The 24475-nt window shown below is 48.3% G+C and overlaps 2 protein-coding genes across 6 annotated transcripts in view; one reads left to right on the top strand and one right to left on the bottom strand.

The window, feature by feature from the left end:
- Ccdc33 (coiled-coil domain containing 33) overlaps positions 1–3182 on the top strand; it is a 102634-nt gene extending 99452 nt beyond the window's left edge. For 2 of the 4 annotated variants that reach the window (XM_047541013.1, XM_047541012.1), the window contains exons 17-21: positions 378–544; positions 848–949; positions 1474–1560; positions 1962–2075; positions 3027–3182. In XM_047541013.1, coding sequence (XP_047396969.1) covers positions 378–544; positions 848–949; positions 1474–1560; positions 1962–2075; positions 3027–3152 — 596 coding nt within the window. In that variant the 3' untranslated portion in view covers positions 3153–3182. The remainder of the gene's footprint in view (positions 1–377; positions 545–847; positions 950–1473; positions 1561–1961; positions 2076–3026) is intronic. The other 2 variants (XM_047541015.1, XM_047541014.1) reach the window with 1 other exon arrangement.
- Positions 3183–3995: 813 nt separating this feature from the next.
- LOC124977503 (cholesterol side-chain cleavage enzyme, mitochondrial) lies at positions 3996–21317 on the bottom strand. 2 transcript variants are annotated; one of them, XM_047541094.1, is made up of 9 exons: positions 21219–21317; positions 13585–13740; positions 10957–11156; positions 9795–9998; positions 8913–9073; positions 5842–6008; positions 5495–5573; positions 4758–4955; positions 3996–4318 (listed from the first exon to the last, which is right to left on the bottom strand). In XM_047541094.1, exons 3-9 carry the CDS (start codon positions 11108–11110, stop codon positions 4187–4189), a joined length of 1095 nt encoding a protein of 364 aa, XP_047397050.1. In that variant the 5' UTR covers positions 11111–11156; positions 13585–13740; positions 21219–21317; the 3' UTR covers positions 3996–4186. The 2 variants fall into 2 exon arrangements, with proteins under 2 accessions (XP_047397050.1, XP_047397049.1); XM_047541093.1 differs by lacking the exon at positions 21219–21317 and adding an exon at positions 17188–17456.
- Between the last annotated feature and the right edge of the window lie 3158 nt (positions 21318–24475).

Raw genomic sequence — 24475 nt, 5'->3', positions numbered from 1 at the left:
AGGACTAAGACTTGCCCAAAAGAGGGCCACCTGGGGCATCAGTTCCCAACCCCTTAACCCCGAAACCTTTTGAATTATTTCCCATCTCTCCACATCTTGAAAGATTCTGTCTCTGCAAAGCAAACAAACAAAAATGCTTTGATGAATCCATGATCTGTCTTTCCCACTGGGGTTAACCACAGCCACAAATCAGAGGTGGCTCTGATGAGTAGGAAAGAACCAGGTGACCCCCATCAGATCTGTCCAAAGCAAGAGATTACCCCGTGCTGCCTCTGTAGTTCCCCAGGTCAGAATGGAACAAAATGCTGGGACAGATCAGGGCAGAGACTTGGAGGCAGGACAGCCCATCTCACAAACACCCGTGGCCATGTCCGCAGCTTTCCCCCTGCTCTCAGGCTCTGGCCTTCCCCTGGGTTCTACGAGAGAGAACCTGCCTATTGACGTTTACTCAGTGCTGCTGGCAGAAAACTCAAGGCTACGGGCAGAGCTGGAGAAGAACCACCACTCAACAGGCCCCATCATTCTACAGCAGCAGGCCCTGCCGGTAAGAGCCACCAGCACAGGCTTGGCCTTGACCCGCCTGTGCCAGTCACCGGGTATTAGTAGTCACCCTCAGCACTGTCCAAGTTGATGATCAAGAACAGGAGCTAGGCTTCCCAGGTTTGCCCTTAAGCCTGGCATCCCCTGGAATGTGAGCTCTCAGGCTGTGCTCTTTTTCTCCTGGGAATGCATGAATCTGAAAGCTTCTACTTCACCTGCATCCTGGGAGAAAGCAAGTCCCTGTCTGATCCTTAACTCCTTTTGCCATATGGCTTGCTACCTTGGAGAGTCCTTTTCCCCATCCCAGGTGGACTCTGGGGAGTTGGGAGCAGGTGGAGACTTGGCAGAGCGGCTGCAAGAGACAGATGGCCCAGGCCACTCCAAGTGCACAGAGACCTTGCCCGCACAGGTGGGTGTCCCAGGGCCCAGAGATGCCTTAGTCCCACTCCACTTCCCAGGTTGCTCCCCCACTGTAATTGGAATTATAGCCTGGGTGGGATACACACAGGAGAGGGTTTCTGTCCATCTCAGGACTTGCAAGGGGTGAGTTCTATTTGGAAGCACTAATATGTGGACATCCAGGTAAAGTGTGGAGGTTGGGGAGCCCTTGCTTCACAGATGTTTTCTCCCTACAAAGAGATTCCCTGCTGAAGTATCTTCTGTGCATTCATGGGAGCTTCTTGATGCATTTCATGCTTGAAAATTGATGTATAATAACTTTAGATGCCCCAAATCACGGAAGAAACAGCTGTGAAAAAAGCACATGTCCAGCCCTGTGCTGAATTTGGGGATGAGGGTCAGGCCCAGGTCTGAGGCTCTGCTTTGGGGAGCTGGTTGGAAATCAAACCTGACTGGTTTCTCCTTCAGTGCCTCGCTGCTTCCTGAGCTCACATCATAAGCTGGAGTTATCTTGAGTTTTTGCTTTACCCATAGGATCTTCTTACCAGTACTTCAGATAAATTTAATCTCCTGGCCAAGCTGGAACGGGCTCAGAGCCGGATCTTGTCCCTGGAAAGCCAGGTGGGTGAGCTGCAGGGGTTGATCAGGCTAAGCAGGTTCTCTAATCAGTCTGTGGCCAGGATGGGTGCTTGGTGTAGGTCCAGGATCTGGGGTCAGTCTTTGACCAGTACCAGAGTTCAGTGCGCAGTCATGGTCAGAGGGAAGGACCAGTGTAAATCTTGAGTCAGGGCTCACTCAGTGTGTTGCTGAGATGCAGAGAAGGTCCGCCAGTGTCTTTGACTGCATGGCCCCTGCCCCTCCCCTTTCTACCCCTGAGGTCTCTTGGAATGGTGTCAAGTCCAGAGCTTGCCGAGAGTTTGGTTCTCTGCTCAGAGAGCATGCTTAGGGTCTAGCTGTCCTAGCTCTCAGGGATGGGTCCCACTGCCCACTGGTCCTCCAGTTGTACCTCTCCATGTCTTCAGTTAGAGGACTCAGCTCGACGCTGGGGACGAGAGAAGCAGGACTTGGCCACACGGCTACAGGAGCAAGAACACGGCTTTGGGCCCCGCTCAGACTCTATCATCTTAAACCAGCCTGTAAGTGACCTCTTTAGAGGAGCTGGAAGCCAGTCAACCTCACAAATCACTGGGAACTGAGAAAAACTTGGGAGGCCAGTTCCTGGGCTGGGCATCAGAAGTCCTGGGCTAAGGTTCCTGGGGTATGGTCTCAGTCTCCCCGCCTGTCTGGGGGAATAGAAACTCCTGCCAAAACCACCCCTTCCCCCACAGATTGTTGTGAAACTCAAGGAGAAGATGACTGTGGACAAGGGGCAGCCCACATGGGCATTTCTGCAATGTTCTGGCACTGCCCATACTCTAGGACTGTTTTGTTTTGTTTTTGTGATACCAGGGATTTAACCCAAGGGCACTTAATCACTGAACTATGTTCTCAGCCCTTCTTAAATTTTATTTTGAGACCAGGTCTCACTAAGTTGCTGAGGCTGACCTCAAACTTATGATCCTCCTGCCTCAGCCTCCTGGGTCACTAGGATTATGGCATGTGCCCTCATACCCAGCTGCCTGGCACTGGTTTTACTCATGGACAGAGTAGCTTGTGCCTCTACACCCACCCAGTTCCAAGGTTCTCCCCCCATCAGTCACCCTTTTGAGGTAATCATAATGCTGCTGATAGGCTCCCAAGGCCTGCTCACAGATGTCCCTCAAGTTCAGCTCTAAGGACACTGGCCCCCAAAACCAAGATCCTGATTTTTCCTGCTCTTGAGCCATCTGTTCTTTGCTCATGGTTGAGGCTCCACAGCTCTCGTGAAGGCCCTGAGATGGGAACACAGGGCCACCTTTGAAACTCACTTGAGCCCTGTGGACTTGGAAAAATCAAGTGTTCCATGCTATGATCAAATGGGTCTAGAAATCTTTGAGAAGTCACAGCCCACTGAGTTTTGGATCCTTGCCTTACCAGACAAGATGCCCTAGAATAGGTTGCCCCTGGGGATGGAAGTGTACTCACTAGACTTGCTTTGCATACCACAGAATGCCTCCACCAACTCCAAGGACCTCAGGCAGCCCTCTAAGCTGGAGCCTGTGCAGCCCAGCTCAGACACGAAGCTCAACAAACCCTCAAACCACCAGAAGACCTCTAACTTCCAGCAGGCCTGAGCCTTCCCAAGTGCTGGGGAGTCTCACCTCTACCCCTCTACTCTAATAAAGATGACTTTATTAAATATTGTACCTCAGTGAGCTTTTGCCTCTTTCCTGAAGCAACGTAGCCTGGGACCCCCACCGCCTCCTCCCAGACCCCACTCTGGCCCTGAGCCCTCTGTGGCAGCCATACAGCCCCCAACCTGACCTGGAAGCTGGCGTCTTCAGAAAACCAAAAGCCATAATGAACCCAGGAAGGTGGTAAGAAGAGGCACCGGGGAAGTAGGACCCTCCTGAAGTGCCAGGGGAAGTGAGGCCACTGGAAACCAGCTCTGTTGGCACACAGGAGGAAGGCCAGGACTTCCCACCTGCCCAAATATATATCCTATCAGAAATTCTTTTATTTTATTTTTGGGGGTGGGGTTTGGTTTATCAGATGCTCAGTTGCTTGGAGAAGGGAAAAACTTGAAGCCTTCCTGTCAACAAGGGCTGGGCTGAGCTGGCTATACTGTGTCCATATGCAGCCAGAGACAGGACATTTCACAGATGGGACTGGGGGAAGGAGTCCTCACTGAGTCAACAGGCCCAGGTTCTGGCCACAAGCATGCTGCATAACCTTGGGTGACTGGAAACCTCTCAGAACTTCAGTGTCTTCATCTCTCCCATGCAGAGTTGGACATCTTTGGTGGTGAGGCCATTTCCAGCACTGACATTTCTGAGTTAAAGATGACTCCAGCCCAGGGAAAAGAAAGGAAGCAGGAAGGAGAGAAAAAGCCAAGAGGGAGGAGGTGGGAAAAACAAAAAGGCTACAAGCTTGGACCCCAAAAGTACAGTTTATTGTCTTCCTGAGGTGGGTCAAGAAGGGGAAGAGGTGAGGTAAAGGGAAGAGACTCAACTGAACTGAAGCAGTTGACCACTGAGACCCAAATCCTCCTGCCTGAAAGGCAGGGTGGGAACAGAGAACTGGAGATGGAGAGAACCTGTACCCCACCACCAGGCCATCCCACTACGTGACTGCCAGCCTGGTTGGTGGGAGAGCAGTTCCATCCTGATCATGCCAGGGCTGGGTCCTGTTTGAAGGGCAATAAGGTGAATAAGATGGGCTTCTCAGGCACCAAGATGAGGTTGAACTTGGTACCCACATCGCTGAGATGTTGGATTTCAATTTTGAAGTTCTCCAGCACCTGAGAAAGAGAGCAGTGGGCTTAGGGTATTCTGTCTCCCCTGAGCCCAGCTTGTTCACCTGCCAGCAGGGCCTCTGAGTGTGATTGAGGCCTCTAAGAGGTGCACAACCAGCTCCACATCTAACCCTGCATGCACCATGTCCAAAATGCACCACTGGTACTCTGTTCCCTGGATTTAGACCGTGACTTAACTAGTTGGCAATAATCCCTCTCCTGCTCCCACCCCATCCCATCACCTGAAGGGGAATGGATGGTCAGGGGACACTGGTGGGTGATAAGTGGGTTAGCTTAAGAGGAGGCAGCAGGGAATTGTGGGAGACAGATATGCCCTAGCTATATAATCTCTGGGCTCTATGCAGAGATGGGAAGAGTAGGGCTGGTGACTACCTGAGGTCCAGGGCTAGCCCAGGGTACCCAGATGTCCCTAAGCTCAACTCACGTGGATGAGTAATATGGTCATCTCCAGCTCTGCAACCCGGCGGCCCAAACACTGCCGAATACCCCAGCCAAAGCTCAGGTACCGGAAGTAGGTGATGTTCTTGTCTTTGCTCAGCCATCGGTTTGGGTCAAAATTGTCAGGGTTGGAGAAGAACCTGGGTTCTTGGCCCATGGCATAGTTGGCCACTTGCACCAGTGTCTAGGGGAGAGGTGGTCAGAGGCCTGAGTGGGTCCCACCTTCCCACAGTCCTGAGCACAACACCCAGCTTTCCCATGTCCCTGAGCTCCATCCCTTCCACTCCTCATCCCAGTCCCCGTGGGGCTGCCCACCTTACCCAGGACAGGATGTTCTGCCCACTGTATGACGTTAAACAAGGCCCAGCCCTTCCCTGAACTTTACCCACCAAGTGAGAACAACTGAAAACTCAAGGTTGGGATAACCTGCCCTTTTTCCTGCCCTTTCCTCAGCTCCAGTGTCCCCCACCAACCCAGGCAGACTGCGAGGTCTACACCCTAACCCCGGACTCCAGAACATTCCAGTGATCATTACCCATGGTGCCTACCACCTCTACTCTTCATTCAAATTTGAACTTCTGCTGCTGAGAGCTCTACAGGGCCCTAGGGCAAGGCAGAAAGGCAGGACAGAAGCCCCCCATCACCACCTCTGTCTGGAATTGCAGCCTACCCTAGCCTCCTCTGTCTGACCGGCAGAGCCTGTAGCTCCCTGGTTGTACCTACCTTGGCAGGAATCACGTAACCATGAACAACCACGTCGCAGGTGATATATCTCTGCACAGTCACAGAGATGGGGTGGAGTCTGTGGGGAAGAGGACGCTCAGAAAAGGATAGCCACAAAACCTGGCCGTACCCATCCCCACTCCTGCACCAGTATGGCATCTCAGACCTGGCTGCAGCTCCCCAGTCCTGCATCTGAGGTAGGACTCAGCATCTTTCTCCTCCTCCATCCCCAGCCTCTCATCTCCTGCTTCTAATTGCCTGTACCTCCCCATCCTTGGAAACCTTTCCCCAAGCCCTGCCCTGGCCCTGCCCAGGGGTTAGGGAGGCAGGGGTGGATGTGTGCTTGCCTTAGCGTCTCCTTGATGCTGGCTTTGAGGAGTGGGACCAACTGCAACATTGTGGCCATGTCTCCCTGGGCCTGGCGCCGGGCAGCCAGAACCTCTGCCCTCAGCATCTCCTGCACCTTCGGGGTACGGGCCATCTCGTACATGTGCCACTGCAGGGTCATGGATGTCTGGCAGGGAATGTGGGGGTGCAGAAGACCAGGAGGGCCCATCACTCTGAGGCACCTCAAGGTGAAGGACCCAAGCCAAATTTTCATTTACAAGAACCTCTCCCCTAATAACCACCTCATCCCAAGTCTCCACACCCACCTGCAAAAGCAAAACACAATTTGAAAGGCAAATATCCAAGAAGGGCTTTTTGCCACCCAGGCAGGAATGTTTGGTATAGCACTTGACCCTGGCCTCATCCCTCATGTCACTAGAACCATCTGTGCAGTAAAGTATCAGCTGCACTGCTGATGTCTTCCTCCACGAAAATCCAGAGGCCTCAAATCCTACCTCCAAAGGGGTCATGCTCCCAAATGACTGCTGTTCCTGATCACATGCCCCAAGGCATAACGGCCCTTCCCCATCCTAGAGCAGCAGAGCTTCAAGTAAGGATCAAAGGTACTAAAACCAGACCTCAGACCTGCCCTCTGCATTGCAATTAGTGTGTGGGACATACTGGGACTAACCAGTTAATCTCAATACAAGCCAGAGATAGTAGACATTGATCATCAAACACCACAGTCCCAGATTCCTCCATGGTGACAAACTAAACCCATTTAGAGTCCCAGACTGGAACACCCTCCCTCCTATGACTAGAACATGGATCATTGGTGTATTATCTTACCAAGGATCATGTTTCTGTCCAAAGGGTTTAGATACCTTTCTCTTCCTAGCAGGGACCACAATGAAAAAATGGCACCCAGTCCCTTTTCAGCTCTAAATCCTTGCCTGGCTCCCTGGATCCTCCAGGAGAAGTGCAGAGGCTCCAGCCTGACCCATGTGACCCCTTCAACACCTGCCTGCTCTCTTCCAGTGCCCCCCCCCCACCTCTCCAATACACACTTGATGCTCCAGCCATGCAGAGCTGCACATAGCTCCCAAAGCCCAGAAATCTCTCCCATGCTAATTCCTCTTCCTAGAATTCTCTTCCCCACCCATGAAGCAAGTGTACACTCCTTCAAGACCCTAACCACATGTGTGTGAGGTTTTATCTCAGTACCTCCATGGCCTGCCATGGAGTAGGTACTTGGGAGACACTTGGTTAATAAGGTAGTTAAATAAGTCAGTAGCTGTGTGACTTTGATCAAGTTACTTAACCTCTCTATGCCCCAGTTTCCTCATCTAAAAAAGGAAGATAATGGTAACATAGCTCATAGAGTCCCTTGCCAGTATTAAATGAGGCAATTTGTGTAAAAGCTTAAGACACTGCCTGCCAAATAACACATGCTTAATAAATGGCTCCTCATCTTTGGTGCAGATAGTCACCTTTAGGAGATTTCCTCTACATAACTCACAATGAAATATTTTTCAAATGAGTGCCAAAGCTCCATATACAGCCTGTCACAGGAACCGAAACTTCTCCACCAGAGTGACATATAAAAGTAATAACTACCAAAGAAAATTACTAACCTAGGGGACTTTGACACATGTGTCTTCTTAGTTCTGAAATGCAATTCTTTCTCTCTCCTCCTACAAGGGACTTCAAGATACAAGTTGAATTTGAACTCCTCTCTGTTCTACAGGGAGATGCCTCTGGCATCAAGACCCTGTAACTTGGGTGGCAAACATCTGCTCACACCTCTGCCTTCCTGCTATCAGCTGCACTGAGTGCCTCTAAAATTCAAGGCATGTGACTCACATGTGTAGTTCCAGAGACTCAGCAGCTGAGGCAGGAGGGTCACAAGTTTGAGGTCAGCCTCAGCAACTTAGGAAGACCCTTAAAATTAAAAAGATATTAAATAAAATAAAAAGAACTGAGGGTGTTGCTCAGTGGCAGAGCACCCTGGGTTCAATCCCCAGGACTGCAAAGATAAAATTTGCATGTCAATATTCTAACCTCTACACCACTGCACTTGGGGGTAGGAGCTTTAAAGAGGTAATAAGAATAAAAGAGATCATAGACCCTAATCCATAATGTCTGATGTTCTTCTAGGATGAGGAGGTTAGGACACAGACAGGCACAGATGGAAGCCCAGGTGCAGGTAGAGGGAGGAGACAGCCTTTCATGAGTCAAGGAGGAAGGCCAATGAATGAATCAATCCTATCTGCACCTTGATCTTGGACCTCTAGCCTCCAGAACTGAGAGAATCGCCTTCTGTTGAAGTTATTGGGTTATGGTGTCCTGAGCAGATGAACATGGCCCTTACCTCAGTCATTTAAGAACCCTCGAAGCATACTGTGTTCACCTCTATAGTCTCAGTGCCTCTGTCCCAAATAATAATCCATAACACTAAATCATTAACTCACTGTCCAGTTAGCATGGGGGGAGTTTAAGAAGAAGGGAAGGTACACAGGACAGATAGGTTTTAATATTAAAGAAGAGAAGTTTCTGGGGTACTATGCAGATAGAAGGAGGGAGACCTCACAGTAGTTGCCTCTAGGCATTGGTGTGGAAGGGGAAGAGGGAAAACAACAGAGACCCTGGCGGGCAGAGCCCAGGGCAAATTCCTGTGCCCTGCAAGCTTTCTGAGGTCCTGCCAGTTTCCCTAGATCTAAGTGAGCTGTATCCTCCACAGGCCTGGGGGAATGCGGTCCTCCCACAGCTGGGCCTCCGCAGAGCAGGATTCCACATAAATCTTTAGCCTTTAAAGACTTACACCAAACCTGGGCCTCACCACCTACACCTGGTCATGCTCTTCTCATAGGCACAGAGAAAAATGTCCAGTCAGCCTCCAACCCTGCCTGTGGGGAATCTGACTTTGATGTCACCCTCCTAGGAAATGAGTTTAGAGAACAGAGCCAGGACAGGGAGGCATAGTCCATATGCGGAGGACCCCCTTGGATCGCAGGACTTCAGACAACCACACCACAGGTAGGGAAGGTGCACTTGGGCACAGGAAGCAGAAGATGTGCCCACAGCCACTCACCGTGTCCACACCTCCTGCCAATAGCTCAGTAATGTTGGCCTGGATGTCCTGGAAGGATAGCTTGTTACTTTCCAGGAGACTGTACAGGATGCCACGGTACCTGTCACTGAGGTCTCTTTTCTGTCTCAAGTCCCAGTAGAAGTTCTGGGTGTATCTTTCAGCTGTGGAGCAGGAGAAAGAACCCAGATGGGGTGGGGAGGGTGATCTTCAGGAAAAAGTAGAATCAAGGGCTGGGGATTCTGGAGTGCCCTCCTTTGTAGGTTGTCATTTTACTAGGTACCTATACTAAGCCCTTCATATCTGCTCATTCATTTAATTCTTAGCCACAGCTCTATGGAGTATGTGACATCACTCCCATTTTTCAGTCAAAGAAATGGAGATTCAGAGAGACAGTCAATTGTCCAAGATCATGTGGGTGTAAGGGGCATGGGTGGCATTTGACTCCAGCATACCTCAATCAACCTTTTCCACCTGACCTTCCCCTTCCTCTCCCACCCAAGTCCTGACTCCTAAGACCCAGCACAGCTGGAACTCAGACACTGACCCTTAACCCTGCAGGGATCGTGAGCTCCTTGAGGAATACTATGAACATCTTTCCCTCTCTAACTCCAGAAAATTCTGATCTCCCCCAGCAGCCAGCCTTAAGCCCACCATCTCCAGGGCTTCCAGGGCCTTCCTGACACCATGGCTACTCACCAGAGAGTGGTTTTCCTACATGGCAAGTCAGTGTCCATTGACAAAGCTCAGGAGAAAGAGCAGCCCAAGGCCAGGGCCTCCAGCTGGATAGGTCTCTCCCAGTACGGAGCTCCCACCCCCTAAGTAAACAAGGCTCTCCTGGCCCCCAGGCCTGAATGCCCTGGACATAGCCAGAGGAACCCTCACCTTTATTGAAAACAACGTCCCACGCAGCCGCATGGTCCTTCCAGGTCTTGGTTCTGAAGAGACGAAACAGATCTGGGGGCAGGCTGAGCATGGGTACACTGGTGCAGAACACCTGATAGATGGCATTGATGAACTTCTGGGCCTCAGGGTCCACAATCTCCTCCAGCATCCCCAGGCGCTCCCCAAATATGACATTGCTGATGGCTGCAAGGAGAGACTAAGGCTAAGGAGCTCCTTCCAACCAGGTCATCCGAGAGCCTCAGCTCCCAGGATCTACTCCGTCCCCTCCATGCTCAGGAGACCCTGATCCACCCTCAGATTCCTCCAGTAAAGAAACCCAGGCCTGAGTCCCAGAGGAATGAGAATACAGGATAAAAGAAAGCTGCTCTTCTGGCAACCGCTCAGTTCCCTTAGACGTTGACAGGTTTACGGAAACCCCTGAAAAGGAACGTCTTGATGGGAAGCAGGGTCTCCAGCCGTGCCAAGGAAGGCCCCATGCTGGGATGAAACTGCTCTGCCCACCATTCCTCCAAGAGAGATTTCTCATTGTAATGGATGAATTGGCAAAATTCACAGGTCAAAAAGGACAGTGGGGACATAAATACCTGGGTAATCAGCCACCCGGAACCTGAGAGGTCACACAACCTCCAGTTCTTTTCACCTACCAGGTGAATTTGAATGCTTGTTTTATACCAAATTCATGATTAAAAGCTGATTTTATTCCCAAATCTCCTACAATGACCACACGATCACCAAGCCACATGCCAGTGCTGTCCCCTCTATCTATGCAGCATGACTTCCTAACCCTATCCGGATAAATCCTACACATCCTTCAACACCAAACTCAGATTAACCTCCTAACCTTCTTCTCTCCTACCAGACATGGAGGGCATATTTCCAGGTGAGGGAGACTTGCAGAATGAAGGGCTAAGCCAAGCTCTGGGTCTTGGGTGGTAAGGAGGATCTATGCTTTGGGGACCCTCACCCCCTCAACGTGAATGCCAGATGAGGGTAGCTGACAGTGGAGGATGTGTTCAGCCACTCATCCCAGAAGCCAATCTCAATGCTTCTGCAGAGTCTGTGCTGAATCTCAGGTTGAGAGAGGGAACTCCAAGCTCTTCCACCCTCAGTCCCCACTGCCAGCCAGACGCAAGTCTCTTACTCTCAAAGGCAAAGCGGAACAGGTCATCACTGAGGTCTCCTGAGAAATTTCCAGACTTCTGTTGCTTGACACGCCTGTTCAGGACACGAATGAAGTCTTGAGACACCACATCCATCATGGGCACAAAGTTCTTGAGGGCCTCCGGAGTCATCATCTCCTGGTTCAGGACCACTCGGTTTTTCTTCCAGTCTTCTGAGTCCCTGAGAAAACACAGGCCCTCAATCCCCATGGTCACAGTCCCCAGGCCTGACAAACACCGAGGAGTGACTCATCCTCCCAGGAGCTGAGCAGAGCTGAGCATGTGGCACTTGTGTGTCCTTACCTCCTCCCAGCACCCCCTGCCTGTCACCTCCTCCCTGTTTTGCCTGGCCTAGGAAAGGGAGAAGGAAGGAAGAAGGTGATGGAGAACAAAACTCCAACCCCTGTTCACTTCCTCTGCTGCCACCACTACAAACCAGAAGTTCATATTCTTATCACCCTTTGAGCAACTTTCAAGCTGTCCAGTCCCTGTCACTACAAGCCTGCCCATTCCACTGCACTTCCTCTCCTCCTGGCCCATGTTCACCTTCACCATCAAGCACACCCCACCATCACCTTTTCTCACCCCTGCACAAATAAACTGACAAAGCTCTCCTCCTCTGTACCCACAAAGTGACTGGTATTCACTACAGCAGGGGGAATCTCAGGTACTCAGAATTAATCAAAAACCTAAGTTCAGCAGGACACAATGGCAAGCACCTATAATCCAGCTACTCAGGAAGCTGAGGCAGGAGGATCTCAAGTGTGGGGTCAGCCTGGGTAATTTAGTGAGCCCTTGTCTCAAATTTTAGAAACAACTGGGAATGGAACTCAGTGGCAGAGCATTGCAAGCTTGTGAAAGTCCTGGGTTTGATCCCACAAAAAATAAACACACAGCTGATTTCCGGGTGCACTCTAAAAATCAGTCCATGCAAAACCCCCTTTGTGACTTGGGAAACATTGTTTGCTAGTTGGATATAAGAATATTATTATAAACTCATCACCCAACATAAAAACTAGGAACTGGATCATGGCTTGCTTTCACTCTCCTGATTCTCCCATGCCCTTCTTCTTGGATCCTTTACTCTCTTCTGTGTATGGTTTTATCCCATGATAATTTATACTTTTTGGGGGGGTACTGGGGATTGAACCCAGGGGCACTTGACCACTGAGCCACATTCCCAGCCCTATTTTGTATTTTATTTAGAGACAGGCTCTCACTGAGTTGCTTAGTACTTCACTTTTGCTGAGGCTGGCTTTGAACTCCAGATCTCCTGCCTCAGCCTCCTGAGCCACTGGGATTAGAGGTGTGCACCACCATGCCCCACTTCATTTATTCTTAAAAGGTACTTTTAAAAAATGTATACTTGTTTTCAACTTCTTTAAAAAGTTATCATGCTTTCAGGGACTTGCTTTTTTCCATTGGAATATATACATATGTAAAATTTTTTTGGTACCAGGGATTGAACCCAGGGGTGCTTAACCACTGAGCCACATCCCCAGCTTTTTGTATTTTAGAGACAGAGTCTTGCTGAGTTGCTTAGGGCCTTGCTAAGTTGCTGAGGCTGGCTTTGAACTTGCAATCCACCTGCCTCAGCCACCCAAACTCCTGGGATTACAGGCGTGTTTCACCACACCCCCTGGATTCTATATTTCTTCACCATTGTGGGACATGGAGTCTATTTATTCCGACTAGTATGTGCCACCATTTGCATATTTTCATTTCTGCCAGGTTTCTTGGTGCCTTCCTTATATTTGCTATTATGAACAGCACCTGAGCAAACACTCTAGCACATGTCCCCTAGGTAGATGTGTTGGGGGGTTTTCTTTGGAGTATATCCCTAAAATCAGAACTGTTGCATCATAGGTATGTGAATAGCCAATTTCAGAATTATTCGCAATTCCAAAGTAGAGGCACCAGTTTACCTTCTAATCAGCTAAGAACGAGAGTTCCAGTTGCTTCAGTCATAACCTACTAATTCAAGTTTAATTTTTTATTCTGGTTACCTGGATTTAGTGCCAGGGGTACTCTATCACTAATCTTCATTCCCAGCCCATTTTTTAAATTTCAGACACTGAGTTGTCCAGGTAGGACTCCAACTTGCAACCCTCCTGCCTCAGCCTCCTCAGACACTGGGACTACAGGTGTGCACCACCACCAGTAGCTACATTTTCATTTTTGATGATAATTTGAACACAGTAGCCCCTACATTAAATTAGCTGACTTACCTCTTCTCATTGCCCCTTTAGATGGTGCGGGACTCATTGTGGCAGAACCCTGCCCTGTCACTGTTCTTCCAGCCCCTGGCACAAGGCCTAGTTCATAGTGGATGTTCAGTAAGGTGGGATTTATTGATTAAAGCAATGAAGGAGAACTTCCCAAAGTCTTTAATTACTCATAAAGATCTTCCGCCTGACATTTCCCTGGAGGTTGGCAGGGCAGTTCACCATCACCATCTTCACTGTCACTTGTGTTATGGAGGCAAGAGGATGACAGGGTCTTGCCTAGAGGTCCTGCTTGGAAGGGCAGGGTAAGCCTGATCCCAGTCCTCCCGTCAATATCTCCCCCCTCAGGACTCCCCCATCACCCCGAAAGGGCTCAGGACTCACTTCAGAAGGACTCCCGTGGGTCTCTTGTAATACTCGTGATAGGCAACCCAAGGCGGGACGTGGAATCGTTCTGGGGTGGGACCTTCGGAATTAAAGATCAGGGCCGCATCTTCAGGGTCTATGATATAAACTGACTCCAGGTTGCCAAGCTTCTCCCTGGAGGGGTGGGGAGAGGGCTGACATCAGGATCCAAGGAGAGCCAGAGCAGTCAGGACTCACTGCACGACTGCCTTATGGTTCCACAGCTTTCTTGCTATGTGACCTGAGGCAAATTCCTTAACCTCTCTGAGTCTCAGTTTCCTTGTCTGTAAAATGGAGACAGATATAGTACCTCTCAGAGTTGCTGAAGGACAAAATATACAGTGAATTAATGTGACTGAACACCATTGTTGCACATCCTAGGAGATAGAGTTTTATGACCATGGTTGCTGCTGTCACAAGGCACATCCCCGGGACTAGCCCCAGCCCATCCCGCGGCTTCAATGGACTTCCATCCCGTCTTCGGTCCTAACTTGCCCTTCCTGTGGCAACAGACTCTCAGAACCACCACACACTTTCATGTCATCCCTATAGGGCCTGTCCATAATCCAGGTCAGCTAATCCCTTCTAGGACTGAGATTCTACGAGTGGTCACCCTGTCCCAAGAGTCGGACAGAGAGCCCTTCGCCTCTATGAAAATGAAGCTGCAATGAAGCATCAAGTCCCGGACACAGAAGCAGAGACAAGAGAGGCTCTCAAAGTACTTTGCAGACAGTCCGTATTAAAACGCAACCATTCCATGTGACTGGCATCCTCGTAAGAAGAGGAAAGGAGGACAGAGACCTCAAGAACAACCTCGTGAAAACAAGGGGAAAAGATGACATCTAAAAGCCAAAGAGAGAGGCCCCAGGATAAACCAACCCTGCAGACACCTTGATCTCAAATTTCAGGATCCAGAACTGTGAGGCAATAAAGTTCTGCTGTACGAGAATGAAAGGAGCCGGGCACAATGGCACACGCTTGTCATCCCAGTGGCTCGGGAGGCTGAGGCAGGAGGATCACGAGTTCAAAGTCAGCCTCAGCAAAGGCGAGGCGCTAAGCCACTCAGTGAGACCCTGTCTCTAAATAAAATACAAAATAGGGCTGGGGGTGTGGCTCAGTGGTCAAGTGCTCTCGAGTTCAATCCCCAGTACCCCTCCCACCAAAAAAAAGAATGAAAGAAAAACAACAAAAAGACCCTACTACAAAACAGGAAAAAATTCCACTTCCTGCTTGTATCTGCCTTTTGCCTAAGAAAGGTTACTTGAAGATATAGTTTAAGGCAGATTATCACAAAAACATGCAGCTGCGAGCCAAACGTGCTCTCCCACCCCTCTCTCCTCTCCCTCTGTATCCCCTGCTCCTCTTGGAGAATACCATGCTTACCACCCAGCCATAAGGCCTGGGACCACCATCTCGAGTCTCAGCTTTGGCTTGTTCATGGCCTCCCAGAAAATCCCCTCAGTGTTTTCTGGCTATCAAGTGTCTTTTCAAGAATTAGCTCCATCTCCCAACCGGAGTTTGCAAAGTCCTTGATCTGTTCTTGGTGTTATCAATCCCTCTCCCGGGAAGCCCGCCAAGGCAATGACCTGACATCAGAAACCCGCCTGTGGGGTCCAAGAAAGAGCCAAGGCTGGAAGGGAGCTAAATGTTCACCTTTAAAATACTGGCTTAAACATATGGCTTCTCTGTACCATGGACTACTGTGCTGCCATTTAAAATTATTTAGAGAGAGAAGAGGAAAGAAACCTGGCATGTGCCATTGGACCCCCACCATAGACATACACTCATTCCTCGTGGTACTCAAATGTGACCCAGAATAAGACTGGCTCCAATTTCCATTTTTCGTTAGTGCTTGTCTGCATTTTCTCAACTGTTCCATAAAGAATGGAAACAGGCTTCATGGCATGGGGGAAACTACAAAAACTGTATTTCAAATTCTGCAAGTTTATGCAAGAGTCTATTATTTCCAGGCTATAAGTTGTAGTGTCATCCTGACACACAGACCTGGAAGTCATACAATGTGGGTTCTGGTCCTGGTTTTGTCCTGAGGAGCTGTGTGACCTTGGTAAGAACTTTCTCCTCCCTGGGCCTCAGTTTCCCCATCATAAAATGGGGATAATAGCACTAACTTTGAGGACATGTTGCCAGCTTCAGATGAAAGTGGATCAGAAGAGGGTTTATGAAATAAGATGCTCTGAGGGGAAAGGGAGGTCTGAGGAATAAGGCTGACCAAATTGTATTGTTTTATTCTGTGCCTGTGTAAATAGGTAACAACAGATTCCACTATTAAGTATAATTATAATGCACTAATAAAAAAGAAAAAAAATAAGGCTTTCCTACTTGAGCAACTAGGAAGTAGAGAAAGAAAGGGAGGGAAGCAGGGATAACCAGGGGTGCACCTGGGGTAAGACTGGGGCACAGGAACAGACAGAACTGGGACAGAGAGGAGGAGAGGAGATGCAGCAAGGAGCCACTTTTTCCACCCCAACACTCCAAATAGCTGTAAGAAAAAAAAAAAAAGGCAATTTGGATTTTGACAGGGTTGTTGGGGAGGGAGGGAGCAGTAAGGCCCCAAAACAAGCAAGCCTGACTCTCATGGCCACCCACCCCCTCAAGCCCTCCAAGATGTCACATATGTTCCTTCCCCACCATGACCTTCCTATTAGAATTCTTCGAGTTGGGACTGGGGCTGTGGCTCAGTGGTAGAGCGCTTACCTGGCACATTTAAGGCACTGGATTTGATCCTCAACACCACATAAAAATAAATAAATTAAACAAAAGTACTGTGACCCGGCATGGTGGCACATGACAAAAAAAAAAAGCACAAAACAAAACAAAAACAACAACAAAAAAACAAAGGTATTGTGTCCATCTACAACTTAAAAAAATTTTTTTAAAATAATTATTTGAGTTGATAAAGAACCTGTCACTTAAACTGAAAGCATGGCTCCTCCAGGTCTCCCCTCCAGTCCCCAACTATCACATTCAGCATCTTCCATCCCTTGAAGCTGCTCTAGGAAAAGCCCCCAGGAGTAGCTTGAATGTCACTAACCTTACCCATCAGTAAGCCAGGGACAAGCCATAACCCTGGGGTCTATGGTCAAAGGGCCAAAGGGTCGAAGTAGAAGCAAGCCTTTCTTTTCCTTCCCCTTCGAGAGGAAAGGGACAAAAAAAAAAAAAAAAAAAAAACCCAGCTGCTCTAGAGCCACGCAGGGCTGAAGAGAGCAGTTAGCACCCCAGCAGGATGGAGATCTAACTAGTGATCAGGCACCCTTGCCTCAGTGTCCTCCTCTGACCATGGGGACAACAAACTTTCCTTACAAGGCATCCTGGGGATAATGGCTATGGGAGACATTTGAGGGCTTGCTCTCTTACCACCCCCGGCCACCGTGAAGTTTCAAAGGGGAAAGGAAAGGCCTTTGCCTTCCCCACCACCATGCCCAGCCTGGAAGAAATAAAATCAGAAGGTAGGCAGGAGTCTGGAACTAAAAACAGACCATCTGGGGAGAGGGGAGCACAGGAGAGCTGCCTAGGCCCCTGCACCTCCCCATCCCGTCTGCCTCTGCCCTCTGCCAGGCTTACCTGTAAATGGGGCCATACTTCTGGAAATTCTGGACATGGTGATAGTGGATTTTGCCAGGACCATTTTCTCTCCAGAAATGGTACAGGTTTAGCCAGCCATTGTCACCAGGGGAAGGGATCTCACTGAAGGGGCGAGGACTGCGGGTGGAGACACCAGCTGTTCTTCCAGTGGGTACTCTGGGATGCCCCAGGCCCTCCCTGGCAGCACTCAAGAAAGGCTGGCACCCTTTGACCAAGACGGAACGCTGGGGAAGTCCCTTGGCCAGCATTCTGTCCGCACAACTGCCACTCCACTGGCTCTGCTACAAGAGAACTTGCTGGAGTAACTCTGTCACCCGACCCTGGGGCCAAGCTTATAACTACTAGCTCAAGGCTAAGATTGAAGCTGATAAAGCCACCCACAGGCCTCCCTCCTGCTGCCAGTTCATCCTGCAAACAGTCCCTCCCAGTGTGAAGACTCAATCTGGAATTTCTGCAACCAGCAAGGCTACCCCAAGACAGGGATACTCTCGGTCTCTGTTCTCAGTGCAGTGCCAGCCCCTGGAGGCTCTCAAGATTCATGCCTGCACCCTCCCCAGGGCTAAGGCCTCCTGCCAGCCCCTGTGGTGGGTCCAGGTGCTAGCAGACATCCTTTAAGATGTGCACACAGCCTGGGACTGGGGACAAGAGGAGCCCAATAGGAAGTTGTAGCCACCTTGCCAGTTTGGGGGCCACAAATGTCTTCCTTGTGGCCCACTATTTATATGTCTGATTATAAACTGCATGGTTAGCTGATTTTTTTTTTTTTCTTTTTGGCACCCGGATTGAACTCAGGGGCACTCAACTACTGAGCCACATCCCCAGCCCTATTTTGTATTTTATTTAGAGACAGGGTCTCACTGAGTTGCTTAGTGCCTCACTGTTGTTGAGGCTGGCTTTGAACTCATAATCCTCCTGCCTCAGCCTCCTGAGCTGCTGGGATTACAGGCATGTACCATCATGCCTGGCTGGTTAGCTAATTTTTAAAGTTCTATTTTTTTCTGTTTGTCAACTCCCCTGCCAAATACCCTATAGTCTCTGAAAGTGTTATGATTGGCAAATGTTGCTATCATTATTATTAATATTATTATTTAATTATTTATGTTACCAGAGATTGAACCCAAGGGTGCTTAACCACTGAGCCATATCCCCAGTCCTTTATTTTTTATTTTGAGACAGGGTCTCACTAAGATATTAAGGCTGGTCTTGAATTTGCCAATCTCCTGCCTCAGCCTCCCAAGCTGCTGGGATTATAGGTGTATGGCACTACACCCAGCACTACTATTACTTTTTAATTTATAGTCATGTCTATTCATGTAGAACTCTGAAGGAAAAGACAAACAAGAAAATTAAGATCTTCTGAGTCTTTAATGTTGAATAAAAGAAGCCAGAAGTAAGAGTACATGTTGTTGAATTCTGTTTTGACAAAGTTGAAGGATTAGCAAAATTAATTTATGATATTAGGAATGTGGGATAATAATTTGGAGAGAATGTGAGAGAACTTTCTGAAATTCTGGGCATGTTCTTTTTCAGCAGTGTATTCACATATGTCAAAATTCACTAAGCCACACACCTGCAATTATTTCATTTTATTGAATATAAATTACTTGATAAAACAGTGAACGAAGGCAGGCACAGTGGCACATTCCTGTAATCCCAACAACTCAGGAGGCTGAGGCAGGTGGATCATAAGTTCAAGTCCAGCTTCAGCAACTTAATGAGACCCTGTGTCAAAATAAAAAAGGGTTGGTGGTTTAGCTCAGTGGTAGAGGATCCTGGCTTCAATCCCCAGTACAAAAAAAAAAAGTGAACACAAATTTGCATATTTTCCTAGTAGATTGTTTTTACAAAGAAGACGCTGACTCATTAGTAGGACTTAAACCCAAAATAAGCTTTGATGCAGCTTCTCCCTCCTTAGGTACTGTGAGAAGGAGAATGACGTCCCTGCTCCAGGGAGAGTGGATTTTCACTGTGGGCAGAGTGACAATCACCTCAATACAACACAGAGAATAGGGAAGGCAGGCACTGGAAGCCAGTGGCCCTGAGAAGCACTGAGTCACTGCCGTCTGGCAAGGAAGGGGCAACAATTCATTCAGTGGGTCCCAGAAAGAATGACAGCCCCACCATACCTGAGTGGTTGTCCTACCCATCCTGGTGGCAACCCTCTGATTCTCTCAATTTATGGGACCAATTAACCTGGTCCGGCTTTTATCAAACATTTGGGCATCCTGGGCTGAGCTATTCGGGCATAAATTCCCACAGATTTAATGGTGATTCTCCATTTAATGACCCCGCACCTTCACTCAGAACAGGAGCCAAAATCTGACTTTCTCAACATCCTTTGCAAATGGCAAGTAGGCAAATGACTTGGGCTCCACCAATCATGTCCTTTCATGAAATGTTGGTTGAGAAGGTAGCAATCTGACAGGATAGGCACCATGTGAACCCACTCTGCAGCTACAGTGCCTGAGTTCTGCGGGGGTCAGTGGGCAGCCACCAAGGTAGCTCTGGAATGTGATTCAAATGATATTTCTGACCCCTGTGGCACACAAGTCTGGAGATTTTGTGAACTACATAGTCTCCCTTAATAAACTTCTTTCTGGTTGCATCTTAGTTACAGCAAATTCTGTTGTAACAATTAAGAATTCTGAATGATACAATAGTAAACAACTAACTATATTACTTAAAGTGGGTCCTGCTCTTATGTCCTGGTTGCACCTAAATTCAAACAGCTGAGTCAGGTCATTTGACCCATCCTACTTTTATTTTATGTACTACAGGTGTTAACTCATTAAAGGGACCAAAGAAAGTCTCATGGCAAAAGAGCATTTGATGGAAAGAGGACAAAAGATTTCTTATGGGGACTACTACCATAATACCCAAAGTCCCACCACCCTGAATTAAATGTGAAAAGCATTTTGCTGCATTTTCTTCTGGGTCTTTTTTTCATTCATTCTTCTTTATTTTCTTCCTTTTTTTTTTACAAAGGGTTGAACTTTATTTTTACTTTACATATCAAAATAAAACTATCCATATAGGTGGCTTAAAAATTCAAGTTGCACTTGTATCACTCCAAGTTCAGGGAAGCAGACCAGCGGGAAACATGTATTAAGAGACTAATTGAGCCGAGCATGGTGGCCCACACCTATGATCCCAGCAACTCAGGAGGCTGAGAGAGGATGATCACAGATTTAAGACTTGCCTCAGCAATTTAGTGAGATCCTGTCTCAAAATAAATATAAAAAGAGCTGGGATGTGCTCAGTGGTTAAGTGTTCCTGGATTCAATCCTCAGTACCACCCCAACCCCCACCCCACCCCTCAAAAAGAGAAAGAGAGAAAGAAGACTGATTGGCTTAGGCAGTTGTGGGTCTGACTTAGGTCAGTCTGAAGTGTGTGGGGCAGCCTATCAGGACGCATGACGTTGCTATCCACAGGTGGAATCTTCTTCAGGGAAGCTTCATATCTGCCTTTCAATTGATTGAACCAGGTCACTCAGATAGCCCAGGGTGATCTCCCTCACTTCAAGTCAGCTGATTATGGACTTTAATCATATCTACCTTCACAACAACACCTAGATTAAGGTTTGATCAAATATCTGGGGACTATAGCCTAGGCAAGTTGACACAAATACTATCAGAACTACTGACAGTACATAAAACACTATATTCAACTGATTAGTAGTTTTACAGAACTTAAGAGAAAAGAGCAATTCTCCCTAATCTTGATGCCACTTCCTGGAGGGGCAAGGAAATCTCTTCTCCACAGAATCAGCCACTACATTCATCTTTATTTCTTCTTGGAAGCCTCTTCCTACCATGTGCTTTCCTAATCCACATTGCTCACTGCTGTCAGCCAGGGACTACCCCACCCCTTTATCAGCATCGTAGAAACTTCCTTTGTCTCACTCCAGTTTCTTGACCCCATATCTCTTCTGTCTGGTTGGAATGCATCCATCTTTCAGTCCCTTTGTTAAAAACAGTGTAGAAAACATACATTTTTGAGATTTGCTTACCTTCTGATGTCTTTATTCTGCCCTCACCCTTGGTTAAGAGGTTTGCTGGATACAGAGTTGGAGGTTGGGCCAGGTGTGGTGGTGCACACCTCTAATCTCAACGATTTAGGAGGCTGAGGCAGGAGGATCACAATTTCAAAATCAGCCTCAGCAACTTAGCAAGATCCTGTCTCAAAATAAAAAATAAAAAGGGCTGAGGATGTGGCTCAGTGGTTAAACTCCCCTGAGTTCAATCCCTTGTACCAAAAAAAAAAAAAAAAAAAAAAAAAAAGTGGGTTGGAAATAATTTTCAATTTGTTAAAATTATTTTTGAAAGCATAACTCCATTGTCTTCCACTATCTAGAACTACTATGGAGACGCCAAAGCTATTGCGATTCCTGAATCCTTGCATTTCCCCTTTTTGCTCCCTGCAGGTAAGCTCTCAGCACTTTCTTTTTATTTTGGCTGCTCTAAAATTCACAATGCCCCTTGCCACATCAGTTCTTGGGCTGGATCTTTGGCAGTCTCTTTCAGTATGGAAACACATGTCCTAAAAATCTTGTATAATTTATTTCATAATTTCTGTATTCTATTTTCTCACTATTCCTGGAACTCCTATTACACACATGCAAACCTCCCTTTTGTTTTCACCAAAATCCTGTAAGAGTGCTCCTGAACCATCTCTTGTAGAAGCTCCATTGGTCTGTCCACTAAATGTGATGTATTCATTTATGTCCAAAACTCTGAGTTACCAATATCGACTTGGATGGTTAGGTGGGAACCAGACCATGTGGGGTAACAATCAAGTGTGGAGGCATTGCCACATCTACAGCACTGGGCTGGGTGAGCAGGGCCCAGGGGACATGTGGATCTTGCCCTGGGGAGAAGGCACATTCTGGGAATCAGCCTCAGAAGGATTCCAGCATTCAGAGAGAGGGACCAGAGAGCATCCATAGGCTGAGACTCGGTAGCCCCTTTCAGGTGGGCTTGAAAAGATAAGCCTTCTAGAAAAAGGTCAAAGGAGACATGCTAAGCCAGGCACAGTGGCATATGACTGTAATCCCAGCAGCTTAGGAGGCTGAGGAAGGAGGATGGCAAGTTCAAAGCCAGCCTCAGCAATTTAGTGAGGCCCTAAGCAACTCAGCTAGACCCTGTCTCTAAAAAAGCAGGGTGGGGCTGGAGATGTGGCTCAATGGTAAAGCATCCCTGGGTTCAAATCCTGGTACCAAAAAAATAAATAAATAAATAAGCGAATAAGTGCTTAGAGAAGGCAGACAGAACCAAGAGAGGTTCTCAAGAAGAAAACGGTTAATTCATTGAGCCCTAGTGAGAGAGAGGCTGCAGGATCTGAAGTGGTATCTGCATTTTCCATTCCTATAAGTCTTGGTGCTTTAAGGACAGCTAAATCAGGATGGGCGTGTGGAAGTCAGGAACAGCCACCCACGGTTTACTGGCTGCATACCAAATTCCCACCCTCCACAGCAGCATTTGAAGGACCACTTCCAGAGAGAAATGGAAGGGAACAGAACACAGAATGCCAGGGTCTCCATCGTATCTCCTCACCAAACCCACCATGGTCAGCCACAGCTCTGCCTCTTACCAGCTAATGCCTTCAGACATGGGCATGGCTTCTCTAAGAGCAACTGTCTACCTCTGTCAAACAAAGCTAACTGACAGCTTCCCATTCATCAGAGGACATCATTTGTGAGGCCCAGCACCTGCATGGCCTTCCCCTTGAGGAATGTGGTCATGGGGAGCAGGGACCTGATGGAACCTGGGTAGGTAAGCCAGGTCAGGTCAGAGTGACTTTCACTTTCCTTTTTTGGGCAAAAAAGGGAAATTTAGGCTGGCCGATAGGAAGCAGGGCAAGAGGGAGTAGGTTAGGCAGGCCTGGAGCTGGGGGAGGAGGGAAGAGGGACAAGACCCATGGGAACAGGAAGGAGACCAGCTCCAGAGAAAGTTCTTTCCAGGTAACACCATGCCTGACAATGATAAGCAGGAATGAGGAAGGGGAGAAACAGAGACCACAAGAAGAGAAATGACTCCCAGAAGACTGTATCCCCACCTGAGCCCCTGACCTCACCTCATTAGCCTCTGTGAGAGTGTGCAGGACATGGTTGCCTGTAGCATGTCCCACAGGCTGCCTGCATTCCTGTCCTACCTTACCCTCCTGACCCATGACCCTCGACTTCCTCTAAAGCCCCTGCAACATACTGCCCACGGGGAGCAAACGGACCAGCCACCCAATGGAAGTAGAGAGGCCTGGCTTCAGGAACAGGAAGAAGATCCTGTTCCCTGCTTCTGCCCTGAGGGGCAGAAAGAGTAACGAATACTTGGCCTTGGGCAAACCCTGTGGTCTTGTCTATATCAAGAAAATATACTGAGCACCTAACATGTGCAGATGTGCAGAGTACTTCACATGCGTTTCCTCTTCACAGTCACCTTACCAGGTGGGCTTGTACTTTTGCATACAGATAAGACCCGGCATGGTGCTGCACACCTGTAATCCTAGCAACTCGGGATGCTGAGGCAAGATATGATCACAAGTTGAAGGCCACTCTGGGCAACTTAGTGAGACCCTGTCTTAAAATAAAAAATAAAAAGGGCTAGACAGGTAGCTCAGTGGTAGATCACCTCTGGGTTCAACCTCTAATACCACAAACAGATGAGGAAACTGAGACCCAGACAGGATGGCTACTTGCCCAAAATCACAGCTCTAACTAGCATCTGAACTGGGACAGGAGCACAAATTTTATCTGGTCCGGGCCTGAACTCAAGCCCTTTACTATGCCGCTGCGAGGCGGGCCTGGGGACACTAAATAAGGATAGTCAGCAATGTGAGAGAACCCTGCAAACCAGAGATGGCAACAGCTACAGAGGCCCTGGGGTGATTTCTGTGAACTCCCTTATACAGATAAGAAGACTAAAGTTCAGAGAGGAGCAGAAACCTACCCAGTGTCACTAGAGTGAAGCAGGGGTCAGGCCTCAAGTTCCCCACAGAGCCACAGGGGCCCCAGTCAAGGATGGCTCTTTCCCCAACCTGTTCTGTGTGAGACCGGCTCCCCCAAATCACCTCTGATGAACCAATTTAAAAATTATGGAAAAAAGTTTACCACAGATTGCAAGAGAGGAGGTTCTTCACTGATGGTGGAGAGAAGGCCAGAGATGATGAGAAAACCTTCATTTCCCCAACCTTGGAAGAACTTGAAACGAAGGAATTTCACCTTGGAGCCTGACTCCCCATCAACCCTAGCCAAGTCGACCCTGATCTGGGCAG

Source organism: Sciurus carolinensis, chromosome 2 (genome assembly GCF_902686445.1).
Source record: "Sciurus carolinensis chromosome 2, mSciCar1.2, whole genome shotgun sequence".
Classification (NCBI taxonomy): Eukaryota; Metazoa; Chordata; class Mammalia; order Rodentia; family Sciuridae; genus Sciurus; species Sciurus carolinensis.
Note: the sequence above shows the minus strand (reverse complement) of the source record. Positions and strands in the feature narration are given on the sequence as shown.

What these genes read in the sequence shown, in the direction of transcription:
- LOC124977503 (XM_047541093.1), bottom strand. Translation starts at nt 17,456, where the DNA reads ATGCTGGCCAAGGGACTTCCCCAGCGTTCCGTCTTGGTCAAAGGGTGC. An exon ending in TGGCAGGAGGTGTGGACACG is followed by an intron (nt 6,009 to 8,912) that starts GTGAGTGGCTGT and finishes ATTCCCTGCCAG; the next exon opens with ACATCCATGACCCTGCAGTG. An exon ending in TGACCATATTACTCATCCAC is followed by an intron (nt 4,319 to 4,757) that starts GTGAGTTGAGCT and finishes TCTCTTTCTCAG; the next exon opens with GTGCTGGAGAACTTCAAAAT.